The 17,310-nt window shown below is 41.7% G+C and overlaps 1 protein-coding gene across 1 annotated transcript in view; it reads left to right on the top strand.

Moving 5' to 3' along the window:
- Positions 1–1,131: 1,131 nt before the first annotated feature.
- The window catches only part of JPH1 (junctophilin 1), a 65,954-nt gene continuing 49,775 nt past the window's right edge, over positions 1,132–17,310 (top strand). Inside the window, exons 1-2 of the mRNA XM_026706073.2 lie at positions 1,132–1,874; positions 6,251–7,007. Of these exons, the coding sequence (XP_026561858.1) occupies positions 1,496–1,874; positions 6,251–7,007 (1,136 nt within the window). The 5' untranslated portion in view covers positions 1,132–1,495. The remainder of the gene's footprint in view (positions 1,875–6,250; positions 7,008–17,310) is intronic.

Below are 17,310 nucleotides of genomic sequence, written 5' to 3'. Positions count from 1 at the left end.
AACTAGGCAACCCTTGTCATCTGCAGAAATTCCACTTCAAAGCTGTGTTTTCTCTGACTTCTGTAGAAAACCTTACACCCCAGGAAGGAAGTACCCCTGGGAAAGGCAACTTATTTGTGTTGGCCAAAAGCCATACCCACTGGAGTAAAGGCCTTGTACATATAGAATTGTGTCCTCCTTGTTTATTTCTATTGCCTTTTAGATTTGGAAGAAGCCATCCTGTTGCTATTTTTTATATCCCTTTTTGTGCTAAAAGTAGAATTAGACCGAGACTATGCTCAGAGCTTTATTTCTTGTAGCTATAGAAGTTGTGGCAGGATATGAGTTCTTCAGATCTTAGCCTCCTCTAAAGGGAGGCTAGGTGGAAAGAGATTCTGGCCCAAGGGCACCAAAATCTAATTGTCCAATCTAAGCATCCTTTGAATGTTGCACTATTATTATACTTTGAAACAAGTATAATAATAGTTCAACATTCAAAAGATGCAGATGTCCTTAACAGTTTACTTTTGGGGTGGACCTGAATAATTTCTGCCCGTGCAAGGAACAAAGATAGTAACTCTGCCTTCCTGAAACAAGTCCGCTCTGATCTCCACACAGAGCAAAATGAAGTTAAGAATGAAGCTACACAATGCATGAGATAGATGTTTAATGCTACACTGTAAGAATATACTTCTAATTCTATAACTCCAAGTACCTAGCAAGGTTCCAGCAATAGCTAACTTTATTGACTTGTAGTCCTCAGCTCACCAAGACACATTTTGCTACTGTTTTGCACCCAGAGAATTAAATTAAAATCGTCCTATCTCATCCACAATCTGAAGCAATTCAGTCTTATAAGCCATAATTTTGGAACTGGCTAAGCAAGATTCCCCCAAGGAAGACTTGTTCAAAAACAAATGCAGGGAAAGAAAGGAACTCTGCCCCATGCTCAGAGAAAGAAGTCTAAGAGGTTTGTCAAACGTTTCCTAAATCAGGACGGCCAAATACCCAGAAGGGGGCCACACCACCCCGGGGGTTTCAGGCGGCCAAAAGGCTGCGCAAGCGTATTTCCCGACTTCGCCCCCCTCTCTTTCACACAAACACACATACACGCCCAGCCACAGCTTCGCCCTCGCTAGGGCCAGATGGCAACCCCGGGGACTGGAGCTGGCGAGCTTTTGCTTTCAAGTTCCCGGAACCATCCTTTTCTCACGCGCCTCCTGAGACACCTGCCCTTGCGGGCTCCGCCTCGCTCGCCGCGCCTCCTGCTCGTTTCCTTCGCCCGGGGTAGAGCCGGACGGCGAGGGCTGAGGACGGAAGGAGGGGACGGGCAAGGAGGGGAGGAGCAGAGCCGAGGGCGGGAGTCAGTGCCGAGGCGAAGATCGCTGAGTAGGACGGAGCCGCGGCATTTGTCGCGGGCACCTTGGCAGGGAACGCAGCGCGCGGCGGCGGCGGCAGCGGCAGCGCGAGGTGGCGAAGGAGTAATCTCGGCCCGGGCGCGCCCCGCTCCCCCTGAATGACGGGCGGCAGGTTCGACTTCGACGATGGCGGCACCTATTGCGGCGGCTGGGAAGACGGCAAAGCCCACGGGCACGGCATTTGCACCGGGCCCAAAGGGCAGGGCGAGTACGCGGGTTCGTGGGCGCACGGCTTCGAGGTGGTGGGCACTTACACCTGGCCCAGCGGCAATACCTACCACGGGTATTGGGCGCAGGGCAAACGCCACGGGCTGGGCGTGGAGACGAAAGGCAAATGGATGTACCGGGGCGAGTGGTCGCATGGTTTCAAGGGCCGCTACGGCGTGCGCCAGAGCCTCACCAGCCCTGCCCGCTACGAGGGCACCTGGAGCAACGGGCTGCAGGACGGCTACGGCGTCGAGACCTACGGGGACGGAGGTGAGTGGGTGAGCTGAGGAGCGGCCGCTAGGGGGCGCCCGGGGCCGGCGCACATTGGGGCGTGCAAAGCGCTGCTCTTCCACACGGGCGTGTGCAACCGCGGGGCTCAAGAGTGTGAAGGTGCGCTCAGCAGGTAATGCGTTTGGCTTCTCTTGCTTTCAGTTTTATTTATTTTATTTGAGAAAAAAAAGGCTCATCTACTGTGAATAAACGCATTCAAATGACTTGGAGACCTGTAGTTCGCAAAGAAATATTTTACACACTCCCTGCTGGAATAAACTTGTCAATCAATAAGGCAGTTGCGATGAAATACATATGGGTTCAAATGATAGCAAAGCTGGGGATATAATAACAGTTCTGAGCATCATTCACTGATCTTTTACACTTTTACAGAAGTATTTCAGCATCATTTTACTTTTTGCCATGGTTAAACTATTGAGAGTCGAAAAACATTTGCTTGACATCAACTAGAAATTTACCAGGAATTTCCAAAGTACTTCATCCCACTTTCTCCCTGGGCAGTTATTTCCATTAGTAGAACTAGATGTGGCTACTCTGATTTCAGTTTGGAATTTCACTTAAGTCATCCCCAGGACACTTTCCAAAGAATTTCTGAGTTATTAAGCTGCACTGTAAGTGCAAAATTTTCTCACAGTTAATTACAAAAGTGCCGAGCCTCTTTGTTCTTAGAAATATGCCAATTTAAAAGGAAATACCATCAAGATTTTTTATTTGTGAGAAATTTATTGCTCCGGCTATTATTGATAGAATACTGATATATTCATGCAATATACAACCATACTTCGACAGTCATTATTGGTTTCAATAAAAATAGCTTTGATGTAGAGTCCACACAACCAGCCAACCAACTTTTTAAGGATGAGAGAACACCCAGCAGAGCTGTCAACTATGCATTTATCCTTAACAGAAGTACTGAAAATTTATGGCGAGCACACCCATCAACAATACAATTTTAATAAAAATATAAAAATAAGGGTAAAAGAAATGGAAACCATGAAGCCAACCAGAGTTAAAATAAATTATAAAAAGGAATTTAATGTTTGATGTTTTTAGCCAATCAACTATCAACATAATGTCTATCCTTTTGGAGTTAAGCTTCAGTAGGCTTGCCTCAATATGGTATAATATTACAATACTCTCAAACATTGATTCACTGTTTCTGCCATGCTGAAAGAAGTAATATGGATTTTATAAGCATGTTGATGGCACCTGACTGTAAAACTTCAGCTGATCCCACTGAACGGGTCCCATGTAGATAACAAGATCCAGAAATATAAATTAGGTTACAGTTCTTTTCTCACTACACCTCAGGGTGTGCAAGGCCCTGTTATTCAGGTCTGAAATCAAATAGGTTCAGAAAAAAAATTTCATATAGATATGAAGTTGTGGATGCATGACATTTTTCCAGGTATCTAGCTGTAGTAGTAGATAACTGAAATCAGTCTATATGGTTAACATCTGGAATTAAGAAGGGTTTAATTAGGAATCTTTAGGACTGTCTTGTTCTCCCCCCCTTTTTTTTCTGTTAAATGACATTTAAAGGGAGAATAGAAATATATCTGCAATATTCTCTGTCTTTGTTAGTTATCAATAGTTTTAATACTATTTTCTTTCTTTAAATGAACAAAACATCATTTTACATGGAATTAGTTAATTATGAATTTTAATAAAAACGTTAGAGTGCAATTCTCTGGTTCTTGCTTCCCAGAACAGTACTGGATTGTGAGTCGTGCCCCCGCCCCAGGATCAGATAGAAGGCTATATCTAGGTAGAAGGGTAAAATCTCACCTTCACACCTGCCTCTTTATGGTTTAAAAGAAGCAGTCATGACCAATAAGCAGTGGGTAGGCTTAAGAAGCTAATAACACAGAAAGTTGTAAATACTTTAAGTATTGTACTTGCCCCAAACCTGCTGAAAATTTGAAATGGTAGGAAGACTGGGGGCACAGAACATGATCAGAACACGCAATGTAGGGATCCCTTCCCCACGATAGTTCTCATCCAGCAGGACATAGATATTAGGGAAAAGGATTACAATTCTCATCTTCAACAATACATACAGAATTTAGATATAGGATTGTGCTTTGATGTTCTCTTGGATATCATGAATTAATTCCTTGTTAAAATTTAATATAAGCTATGATAAGGCCAGATAAAAAAATTGTCATGTGTTTTTTCCCTTTAAGAGTTGAGGATAATTTTAGCATGTCGGCAGTTGATGTGCAGGCTTACTTGTAGTGAATCTTGCATATTTCTGTTATAAAAATTCTTTAATATAATTATTTCATATTAGGAATATGACAAAAATAATATTCTTGAACATGAAGATATCCAGTCCTAATCCTATGACTTTATTCAATAAAAAAAAATGTTTGCAATTAATATTTCAATTTCTTCTGGCTTCAAAGTGAACATTGTAAGGATATCAAACAAGCATATTCAGGAGAGAGTACATCTTGTTCAGATAATTCTTTCAACGGCACCATTTGTGTCATTTAAACACTAGTCACCATTTGGCTTGTTTCCAGTGACAACATTTATAAAGGGCTATAGAACCATTTTTGACATATTCTAACCTAAAGATATTTTACTAACGTTGTATGTTACGAGTATTAATCTCATAGTCCTCTCACACTTAAGGAAAAACAAAATAAAAATACGTATGTAAATAGAATATAGGAATATTTATTTTATATGGACAATTAACATTTCATAAATAATGTACAATAAATGTACTTTGCAGATTATTTCACAATTCCTTATATCATTTATATCTATTTAGAGAAAAAAACGTATTTTTAAAGCTATCTTATTCTGTCTTGGCACTCTGTGTACAGAACTGTGTGATGACCAAATGCTATGCAAATTCTTATTCAAATGAAAGACCCATTTATAGCTTAACAGCTCAGTTCTCTGTTTGCTGGTGCATAACTGTCCAGATGGTACTTGTTGTGAGTGTGTACATATGTAGTGAACTTTTTTCAGCATTTACTTAAGAGCCATTGCAGCCCATTCTTTTATTTCATTCATATCCAACGATCAATGCTTCTGATTTGGAAGATCCAGAAAATATAAATATATACATATTTTTCAGCCATGATCCCAGTGATTATAGCTATGTACCATGTGGTAAACATGATTTCAAATTAAGTCATATTCAATATATTCTGTAATTGATAAGCTTTTCTGTAAAATGTTTTAAAATGTTTAAGATTTTTAAAAATATGTCGAATCTTCATATCTCACAGCCCTACTCTAGTTTTTTAAGACATTCTTAATATATTTCATGTAAAATATTAAGTAAAATAGGCATATTTCAAGTAAATGGACAAAAAATTATAGTTTCTTAATTCTTTTCAAAAGGTCATTTTCCAGTTCAATATTGATTAATTAATTATATGCCATCAAGTTGTTTTTAACTGTTAATGGTCAGATATATTTTGTCCAGGACACTCTATCCCCAACCTGATTCTTCAAGTCTACCAAGGGTACATCCATTGTCCCTGGAATTGTGTCCATTTCCTTTGCTGCTAGTGATTTATTTTTACTTCTACCTTTCCCAGTATTGTAGACTTTTTGAGAGCACTAAGTCCTTACAATCTTATATATTACTTTGTACAAAATCTTACATAGCAGTATAATTTACAGTATTGAATTACCAAGTATTTTTATATAGCAATAGCACTTAGACTTATATTCCGCTTTACAGCCCTCTCTAAGCGGTTTACGGAGTCAGCATCTTGCCCCCAACAAACTGGGTCCTCATTTTACCCACCTTGGAAGGATGGAAGGCTGAGTCAACCTTGAGCTGGTGAGATTCAAACTGCCAAACTTCTGGGCAGCCAGCAGTCAGCAGAAGTAGCCTGCAATACTGCATTCTAACCACTGCGCCACCACGGCTCTTATAAATAGGGATTTTTATTGTTGTGTGCTGAGATTCATCTGTGGAAAATGTTTAGTAGAAAGTATAAATTGTTACTTTCAGTGCTGCCTATGGATAATAATTTTATCAAAGCCATCAAAAAGTACAATGAACAACATTTCAACAATGTCAATGTTAATTGTAAAAACTACCAAAAAACCCATTATATAGAATGAAAGTTCAAATCCTTTTGTAGTTTGCCACTATTGAGGAAAATCTTGCTTTCATATTTACTGTGTTTTGTAAAGTTTATACAGATGGTAAAATGTTGCTTGAATTCCTTAAAATTATTTCTATGGGTTCATGCTTGTGATTGTCTTAAAATACTTGTGCTGAAAAATACAAACGTTGAATCCTGAGGGCTGATGATGAATACATTTGAATAAAAGTTTCAAATATTTATTTATTTCATTCATTATTTTTCTTTGACAAGGTACATACCAGGGACAATGGACAGGAGGGATGAGACATGGCTATGGTATGCGGCAAAGTGTTCCTTATGGCATGGCGACTGTGATCCGTTCACCCCTCCGGACATCTCTAGCTTCACTTCGTAGCGAGCAGAGCAATGGCAATGTTCTACATGATATCACTGCAGACAGTCCTGCTGGAACTAGAGGAGGGTTTGTGTTGAATTTTCACAGTGATCCTGATAGTGTTGGTAGTAAGAAAAAAGGAGGCTTGTTCAGAAGAGGATCTCTTCTTGGTAGTATAAAACTTAGAAAATCTGAATCAAAATCATCAATATCTAGCAAACGTAGCTCTGTCAGAAGTGATGCTGCCATGAGCAGGATTAGTTCTAGTGATGCCAATTCTACCATTAGTTTTGGAGATATGGACTGTGATTATTCTCCAGTAGAAGACCATGTTGATGCTACCACCACAGAAACCTATATGGGTGAATGGAAGAATGACAAGCGTAATGGCTTTGGTATTAGTGAGCGTTCAAATGGTATGAAATATGAAGGCGAGTGGCTAAACAACAAGAGACATGGGTATGGATGTACTATGCTTCCAGATGGCACCAAGGAAGAGGGAAAGTATAAAAACAATGTTTTGGTCCGTGGAATAAGGAAGCAGCTTATACCAATAAGGAACACAAAAACTAAAGAAAAGGTGGAGAGAGCACTTGAAGGTGCCCAGCGTGCAGCTGCCATGGCTAGAACTAAAGTGGAAATTGCAACCTCCAGGTAGGTTCATTCTTGGCTTTAATGACACAGATTAGAAAGATCTTGATAGCTAGGAATTATAGCTTATGCTTTCTTGTGTGGAACTTCTTTGCTTCAATTAAATTGGAAATCAAAGAAAGAAAGAAAGGGGGTCAAAAGGTTTAAGCTGTACAATCATGCTGAAATGAGGTTGCACAATATTGACAGCATTGATCGTTGACACTCTAGAATGTATTAATCTATTTAGAAACTAAGTCATATATATTTTTCCCCTGTATTGGTTCTTGCATGATTTCTTTTTCTGACTAAACCTGCAATTGACACTAAAGATAAAGGGCATATCTGCTAACTTGATTAAAAGCCTTTTCTCTTGAGCATTCTCTTAAGTTTCCCTAGCCTGTGTTCTTTGAAGGATTCTGAAGATTTATGTGAATTAGACTGATTTTAGGAATTATGTGGGATGTACTGGTTATGCTGAAATCAAAGAATACATTTTTTTGACAACCATGAAATTTGTCATGTGAGCATCTTGGATACTTAAGTGAAGCATGACATTTATTTTTAATCTTATACTTTTGTTAACAGCTTTGGTAATAATTGTGTTAAAAGTAGGATACAAAGGCAGATGCAAAAATTTAAATTCAGATTTAATTAGAGCCCTCAAAATCAGTGGAATGGCCTAGACTTTTTAAAGCTTCTTGGGTGTTTTCTGGTAGCTCATATTGGTCAATTCAGTTTTTGAATAATTGCTATTTTGATGTGGTAAATGTAGTTTTTCCTCAGTATTTATCTAACTTTTGTATTATGTTGACATGAATGTAAAATCTATTAATGAGAAGATAAACCTTTCAAACAGGTTTAGGAAACAACCGACTTCTTGTTCAGATGTAAAATAATTATTATACAGAAAATTCAGGAAAATCAGTATTGGCATTTGTAATCTTGGCAAAAAACATTCTGCAGTATAAATTGTAAGGATATGTTTATGGTACCTATGTAAAATGATTTTGTGCAACTTACCCCTGACATTTAGATTAAATAAATCTCATCGGTTATACTTTTTAAGTGTGGCTTAACTATACATGTAGCAGGTTTGAGTCAGGAGTCTTGGCAGGATTTAGCTCAGTCATAAGTAAATTTATCTTGTAAAAATCCTTTTAAATTTGCATCTAGAGATTGAATGTACATAGTTATATAAATATTGTTGCACGATAGCTTGATTTTATAAGGAAATGCTTGGTAATATTACTTGCTAGCAAAGCATTGCATAGATAGTGGGGCCTTCTCACAGTTTCACATTGTGTATCTTTCCCTGATTAGAAAGGTCTTCACTCAGTCATTCATTCTTTGGTCATCTCCTGAGTAGATTACTGTAATGCATTCTACATGGGGCTCTCTTTAAATAACATAAAGAAGCTTCAGTTGGTCCAGAATGCACAGCATTAGCAATTTTGGGTGTGTTTCACTTTGATCATAATACACCTCATGTTGCATAAGTTCTGTTGGCTCAAGTTTGTTTCCAGATGCAATTCAAGATGCTAGTTATTACCTGCATGGTGTGGGGATTGAGGGATTGCCTTAATCCAATTTTTCTACCTGTGCCATTACACTGAACATGAGGGACAGGCTCCAGATTAGGGTTTGTCATAGTGGGCCCAGGATCATACCTTTTCATAGTTGTGCCTGATTTCTGGAACACTACACTGCTTGAGGTTTAACTGCCCCATATCTACTCATCTTTGGAATGTCTTGAAGACTGCTGTTTTCACAGACCTGGGGGCTAGGATCAAGCCCATGCTAGGATGAATGGTGTGTTGTATTACTCAGCTAGGAATAGTGTTTCCTGACTTTATTAATTTAGCCAGGTATTTATATTGTATTTTATTTCTTGTTAGCCACCAGGAATTGCATTGGTGCCCATATAAATTGATATATAAAATAAAGTTAAAATTAATTAATTAATTAAAAATAAATATCTAGTCTAAAATGTATTCAAAATCATTTTATCTTTACTAGATGGCAGATGAATCGTGCACTCTTTTTTCCTGATCAAGTGTAGTGCTTGTATTTAGAAATTTGTATTTTTAAAAATAATAAACTTATTTTGTTAATTTTTAAAATATTCTTATTTATCAGTTGATATGCAGAAGTCAATTTCAAATGCAATTTGCTGGATCACTTCTAACCTAGAACTATGTTCAAAGTGTAGTCTTTTTCAATCATACCTCCTGGCACCTTTAAAAAAAACCCAAAGGTGTCAAAACAAAACTAGTAGCTTTCCTTTGAAAACCATATTTTCATCCTGTGAATGATAGTCTTGTACTTGGAGAGGTAGGTTTAATTCATGTGTGCAAAGCATAGGTGTTACATATGATCCTGACCAAAAATGTGGTCCTAGAGACACTCTGCTCTTTTCTCTTTGTTAGCCAGCTGAACAGTCTGAGCAAATAGTCTTCTGGAATTTGGTTGCTGGAGTAGAGGGAGGCAATTTGCTGCCATTCATAGCATGAAATCAAGCACTATGTGATCATTTGCGTGGTGGGGATCATATTACTGGTTTCCTGCCACCAATGGCATCAGGATATCAGCACTCTACAGTAGACATTGGAAAGAAAGGAATTGAATTAGATATCTGTGAAGATACTTGAACTCCTAATAACCAACCTGGTATCTATATGGGTCTTAAAATTGAAAATGTCCCACCTCACATTCCAAATGAAAAGATTCTAAATTTCATTTTAAGAAACAGATACAGGTAATCCTTAATTTACAACAGTTCATTTAATGACATTTCAAAGTTACAACAGCTCTGAAAAAAAGTGGCGTATGACCATTTTTTACATTTACAACCGTTGCAGCATCCCTATGGTTACATGATCAACGTTCAAAAGCTTGGCAACAGGTTCATATTTATGATAGTTGCAGTGTTTTGGGGTCATGTGGTCACCTTTTATGATCTTCTGACAAGCAAAGTCAATCCAGATTGACTTAACAACCATGTTACTAACTGAACAAATGTAATGATTCACTTAACAACTATGGCAAGAAAAGAGTATGAGAACATTTTGGTTGATCTGGAAAAATATGCAGGATTGACCTGATTTTAATGTGGATGTAAGATTCTCCTCCATGCTGCATCGAGAGCCCAGGATGGGTTGACTCCTTCCTATAACGTCATTTAGCTGAGTCTGTACTAAGATATAAAAGCCAGCCCTCGGGAGACACCCCAGCTTTTGACTCAGCTCTTTTCAGTCAGTCGGTGTGTCTCTGAAAGCTTGTTAGATAACACTCACCAGCGATCTTCAGTGCCGTTTTTCCTCATTGCAAGCAGCCCATAGGATCTGGGCAGCTGCTCTTCCAGGAGAGCAGGGCTCTCTCTCTCTCTCCTGCAAGGTTGGGAGCAGCATTGCCAGAGCGCTGTCCAGGCAAGTTGGGCAGAGTCTGTAGACCTCCTCCACACCTGCGGTTTGAGTGGTCGTAAAAAGCGATCGGCAAACCAATAACAGCTTCAGCCAGCTGAGGTTCTGTAGATAGCATTCACCAGCGATCTTCAGTACCTTTTTTCCTCGCTTCAGCAGCTCCCAGGATCTGGGCAGCTGCTCTTCCAGGAGAACAGGGCTCTCTCTCTCTCCTGCAGCGTTGAGAGCAGCGTTGCCATAGTGCTGTTCAGGCAAGTTGGGCAGCGTCTGTAGACCTCCCCCACACCTGCAGTTTGAGCGGTCGTAAAAAGAGATTGGCAAACGAATACCAGCGTCAGCCAGCTGATTGTGTGGCCAGAGGCTGCCCTTTCCCTTGCTGACTTCACTCGGGGCTCTTTATAGCCTAAGGAGCGATTCTTCGATCTCAAAGCCTGTTTCCCATAGTCAGCGGCTATCTTGGATTGAAGCCTTCCACCACGAGGTGAGTGGCCATTTTGTAAGCCCGGGGGGCAATTTATACCCTAAGGGGCTTAATACAAAAAATTTACAAACAGTTTCTATCTTAAGAGCTTTTATTCTTCAAATGGAGCAAGATAAGGGTCAGGCAAAGTCCCCCCCTCCCCCCTGTGGAACAGTCTCTTAAGCCAATAAGAGAAAAAGTTGTAGGCAACACACCCAATCACTCCAGAGGGAGGTGGCTGCTAAAATCAGAGCTAAGGCTCTTGCCCCTAAGAAGGCAACTCAGGCTGAGTTGAGGGCAGAAAAGCGCAGACATGCAGCCCTAGAGAGGCAGTTCAACAGAACTATTCAACAGAAGGGAGTGCAACTACAGCATGTTTCAGGTGATACTCATGGGCCCCAGCCAAGCCCTCCCAGGGGAGGAGAAGTTATCTATGAGCCTTTCCATCCTCCATCCTGGTCTCCTGAGGCTTTTGCAGTACAATGATCCTCAGGATCTAAGCAGATCTGGGCCTTATTTCCAACAGGATTCTGTGCCCTATGTTCCTCCCGCCTCGAACCTCTTCTCAATCTAGGCCTGAAGCCATCTTCACTCCCTCAGCAGCGGGCCTTCTGCCCCTACCTTTGAGCGTAGACCAGGGGATATCCAAGATGTTGTCTCATTAGCCATTAGGCAGGGATTGGCTGAAGGCTTCAAGCAAATCCTTTGACCTCTGGAAAGGGTTCAGGCCCTTCTCCCTTCTCAATCTATAAGTTGCCTCATCACCCTGATTTATACAGGCCCCAGGACCTCACAGTCCATTCTTCTCTACCAGAATGGGAGGAGGTTGATGAGGAGGGAAGGGCTTCACCATCTAAACACAGTTACTCCTCTCATTCAGAGTGTGAAGAGGGCGAGACCTTTGACCGAAATCTTTCAGAGGAAAAGGACTCTCGCCCAGAGCAGACATCCTCTGCATTGATCTTCAATCCTTCTCTCTTCAGGCCATTACTCAGCATGGCCTTGGTCACTGTCAAGCTGTCACCAGAAGAAGTGGCTCCTGAGCCACAAGGAATTCCCTCTAGCCAAGGAGACTCATTCTTCTCCAAGCCTGTAGTGCATGCTGGGGTTTTGGCTTCTCCCACTTTGTTCCTGGACATGGTCAAGGAACAGTGCGCTTCCCCTTCGGCAGGTCCTCATCCATCTTCTCTGGATAAGCGTTTCTACAACATCAGCTCAGCCCTGGACAATTCCCTGGCAGTGCCTTCTGTTGACATTCCGGTTCTGGCCTCGTTCCCATTTTCTGGCACTCTCACGTGGGCATCCATACGGTGGCTGCAGCAACTCCAGATCAGATTGCCTACATCTGATCTTCGGTCTCACCAAGGCCTTAATAATATTATCACAGCGCGGAATTCACTGTAGATGCCACTCTCAATTCCGCCAAATTTGCATCTAGGGCCATGGCATCTTCAGTAGCAGCAAGAAGACTGTTATGGCTCAGAAATTGGCAGGCGGAGTCATGCTGTAAATGGAAGCTGGTTTCAGTTCCATTCGCGGGCGATAAGCTTTTTGGTGATGCTCTGGAACCTTATCTCATCGAAGATAAATGTAAAATTCTCTCTTCCTCTGGGAAGAGAGCCGACTATTGCCCAGCTCCTTATACTGGTAAACAGCCCTTTCGGGAGGGTGGAGGTCATTCCTGCCATCGCTCTAAGTAATCCCTCATTCTCCCCACCATCGGAGGTCGCCTAGCCTTCTTTGCCTCCAAATGGGAGGTGTCAACGGCGGATGCCTGCATGCTCAGCACTATTAGGTCAGGATTACAATTGGACTTCCTAATGCACCCCCCCCCCCAAAAAAAAGAAATTTTTTTTGATCTGTCCTGTATCTCGGGACATTTCCAGGCAAGACCTCATAAATCAGGCCATTCAACTCCTTCTTGAAATCCGAGCTGTTCAAACCTGTTCCCCGCTCTCAATGGGGACATGGGCTTTATTCTCGCCTTTCATCATTCCCAAAGCCTCGGGGGAGTAGCGAACCATCCTGGATCTAAAATTTCTCAACCAATTTGTAAAATACAGGCTATTTAAAATGCAGACTCTGCATTCTATTTTAGAGAGGGTTCAGGAGGGCAATCTCCTCTCTTCCACTGATCTCATGGAGGCTTACCTCCACATCCCCATTTGGCCTCATCATTGCCAGTTTTTCCATTTCTGTTATCAAAATACCCATTACCAGTATCGAGCACTGCCCTTCAGCCTCTCATCGGCTTCAAGGGTCTTCATGAAGGTCCTGGCAGCATTGATGGTGTCTCTGCTTTCTGTTCCAGTGAGGATCCAATGCTACTTGGACAACATTTTGATTCTGTCCTCCTTCATCCATGCAGCCCACTGGGATCTGCAAATTACCCTGTCATATCTCCAGAGCCACGGACTTTTCCACTCCTGTCCACTCTAATGGTTCCTACTTCCCTACCAACAAGCAGGAACCAACCACTCATCCATCAAGGTCCCGCTCCTGCCACAAATCCAGAGATCTCTCAATTGGTGGTCTTCCCCGTTAATCTGGAAGGGACTCCTTTTCAGGGTCCCAGACAGGCTAGTGATAACCACCGATGCCAGCCTCCTGGGTTGGGGTTCCCATATGAAGGGCCAGATAGCTCAGGACCTTGGTCCAGGTCAGAGCAGGCCCTTCCCATAAATTGGCTAGAGCTCAGAGCCATTTTTCTAGCTCTCAAGCATTTCAGGCACTCAGTGACCGGCTCTCATGTTCTAGTCCTTATGGACAACATGGCCGCCATGGCTCATGTCAACCGGCGGGGAGGGAAACGAGGTCCAGAGTCCTCCGGCAGTAATTCGGAAGATGTTGGAGGAATGAGTGGAGCTCCTCCTCCTAGCACCCTATTGGCCAAGGAGGCCCTGGTTTGCGGACCTGGTCAACCTGTCGGTGGCTTCTCCTTGGAGGATCCCAGCCCATCTAATCTCCCTTCATCAGGGGATTCTGCTCCACCTGGAGCCCCAGTGGCTCAACCTGACCATGTGGCACTTGAGCAGCAGTGGCTAGAGGTGGCTGATCTTCCTGAAAGGGTCATCATCACTATCCTGGCATCTCGCAAACCTCCCACAAGGCATATCTATGATGCCATCTGGAAGGCCCTTCCCGGTGGTGCCTTAGGGAGCGTGTCTCTCTCCCGCTTTAGCCCAGTTGGCAGAGGTTCTTAGATTCCTTCAGCATGATCTGGAGAAAGGTTGGCCTCCAACACCTTACGCAGGCAAGTTGAGGCCCTCTCGTCGGTTCTTTCATGGGGTTCACTTCCTTCGTTATCCCATCACTCTTCAGTCAGGAGGTTTTTGAAAGGGGCTTCCAACCTGCGCCCTCCGGTGGTTCACAGGTATCCTTCCTGGGATCTTCATGTGGTCCTTTATGCCCTTACAGAGCCCCCTTTTAAACCCCTTAGAACATTGTCTCTCTGTTACCTGACTCTGAAGGTAGTATTCCCCGTTTTCATCACTTCAGCCAGCCAGGTATCCGAGCTCGCTGCTCTTTCCATCAGACAGGACCTTTGTTCCTTTCACGATGATAGGGTTATCCTCAGTCTGGACCCCTCATTTATTCCAAGGGCTAACACCTGTTTCACAGGTCCCAGGACATTATGTTGCCTGGCTTCTGCCCCCTCCCGCAACATGACTTGGAGCAGCAGTGGCACTCGCGAGACGTAGGTAGGGCTCTTCGAATATACATTAAGCGCACTTCCTCCTTCAGGAAGTCTGAAGCCATTTTGTTTCCTTTTCCCTTCTCACTTGGGGCACAAGGCCTCTTCTCCTACTATTAGCAGGTGGGTCAGGTCTTGCATTGAGCAGCCTTCGGCAGACGGGTGCTTCAACAAGTCATTCAACAGTCAGTGTGATGAGCTGGACAAGGACCCACCCGTGGACATGCTAGCTTTGGTCGTCCGGAGAGGGTAAGTCATATTTCTGTATTCATTTGTGCTTTCAGAGACACCTCTCAGTCTGTCAAGTATCTTCGCCAAAGCTGGGGTCTCTCCCGGGGGCTGGCTTTTATATCTTAGTACAGACTCAGCTAAATGACATCATAGGAAGGAGTCAACCCATCCTGGGCTCTCTCACAGCATAGATAGAAAGGGCGTTCAGGGTAACTTCTACCAACGCCCATTTTGTCAGAAAACCAGTTTGGTTGGGTAGACAGGGAAGTCAATACATTCTGGAAGAAGATTGCAACGTACCATTTCCATATCATTCTTAAAAACTGTATAGGAATTACGCTCAACATGTACGAAAATATAATAAGTTAAACAGAAATAGAATGAATAAAAATGACTGAACTCGGTGCAGATTAAACATTGTGTCTGCCCATTGTGAATCACAGTTCTTTTAAAACATATAATTTCAAGAGAAAGGAGGAGGTTGTGAAATAGCAATCATTTTCCCCCACTGGATTCTGAACTGGATTTTTAAATGGGCAAACTTAAAGCAGATCCATGAATAAGCTCTCCTTTTTCTAACTCCCAGATCAATTTGAATCATTCTTAATGTGGAATACAAAGACAAAAAAAGAGCAAATCAACCAGACAGTTTAACAAGCTATTAAAAAGCAAAAACTACAAGAATAGATATAAAATTAATTAGGAGACCATGTGAAATTAATTTGGAGGCCACAGTGAGACAATTAAAAAAAGATTAAAACAGCATATGAATTGCACAGCCCTTTGTCTGGTATCAAAGGAACAATAAAATAAACACAAGATGAAATTTGCTTGGGAGTAGATTCTAAAATTGGAATCTAAAGCATCCTTTAAATTTTTGGCTTTCATTCTAAAATGAACCAAGAAAAGAAAGTGACTTAAATGTAGCAGATCTGTGCCACACTTTGGAATTCCCTCTTGAAAGAAGCAAAGTCTTTCCTATTTTTGTATAAGGTTGTTTTTTTTCATCAGTTGTCTTCTAACGTAGTAGTTTGTACTGAATATGGAAGAAGCATTTTTCTTTTGTGTCCTAATCCCAAATAATTAGTAACTAAGCAGTGCAGAAACTGCTGGTTATAGAGGCCATTTGCTAAGACATTTGTCGGTTTCAACACTTCATGCCAAGACCTTTTCTCAAGGAATTTTGGGTGGTCAGCTCTTCATGTACATCTGCTTGCCACACAGATCAGGCTCCACATGCCTGCCTTTAAAGTGGATGCTGCAAGTGCTTACTTATATTACTGGCACTGTATTAATAGAGCTTAAATCTCACTGAGAGCTATTGCGTATAGATAGCAAACCCAGATTTTCTTTAAAGAAAAGCTTATCTGAAAAAGAGTATATGAAGCAGAAAAGCAAAGGTATGGAAAGGGTTTCTTAATTTTCCTCTGCCAGTTTTCCACTTTAATTTGGCCTACTCCAGCTTCCCCATAAGTTGTGTAATATCTGCATAATTACATATGCACATTTGCTTGGTGGGAACAACACACTCATTCACTGCTAATCTGGCTACGCTAGATAAAGACACACCAAACGTATGTATATGGTGTGACTAGATATCCATGTTTGGATGTAAGTAGGACTTTCTAGTATAAAGTTTATACTAGTTAGAAAAAGAAGACATGACTGAGAAAACCCATCATAAATTCAATGGCAATTACAGATTTGCAGAAACTAGCTTTGTGAAAAAAGAAGGAGCCTTGTTATATATGTGTCCTTCAAGCTTTTATGTGGATTGTACAGTTTAAATGGAATTAGAGGAAGATATGGGACTCACTAAAGAAGAGCCTAATACTGGGAACGATTGAGGGCAAAAGAAGAATGGAACGAAAGAGAATGAGGTGGCTGGATGGAGTCACTGAAGCAGTCGGCGTGAGCTTAAATGGACTTCGGGGTATGGTAGAGAACAGGAAGGCCTAGACTAAGGAACATTGTCCATGGGGTTGCGATAGGTCAGATACGACTTTGCAACGAACAACAGTGGGTCTTAAAGTAGCTTGGGAGACAATAGGAATAGAATATAGACTTATATACCGCTTCACAGTGCTTCACAGCCCCCTCTAAGTGGTTTGCAGAGTCAGCATATTGCCCCAACAATTTGGATCCTCGTTTTCCCACCTCAGGAGGATGGAATGTTGAGCCTGGTGAGATTCGAACTGCCAAATTGCAGGCAGCTGGCAGTCAGCAGAGGTAGCCTACAGTGCTGCATTCTAACCACTGTACCACCACAGCTCTCATATCAATGTTTTGATATGCCTCCTATATAAATCAGATGGTACAAGATTATGATACTTTATTATTGGTATATTGGTATGTTATACCAGCATTAATTAGAGTAAATTTAATTTATGATAGACCATGTAAGTTATATGGTCTTATATGGCTTAAGTGAAGGTGCCCACACTTTTAAGGAAGCTTTCACAAAAATAAAATGAGTCATACCCATTCCTGTCCTTGTTAGTGGAAACTGTACTTTTCCTA

Source organism: Pseudonaja textilis, chromosome 3 (assembly GCF_049901715.1).
Source record: "Pseudonaja textilis isolate UNSWEBS1 chromosome 3, rPseTex1.2, whole genome shotgun sequence".
Classification (NCBI taxonomy): Eukaryota; Metazoa; Chordata; class Lepidosauria; order Squamata; family Elapidae; genus Pseudonaja; species Pseudonaja textilis.
Note: the sequence above shows the minus strand (reverse complement) of the source record. Positions and strands in the feature narration are given on the sequence as shown.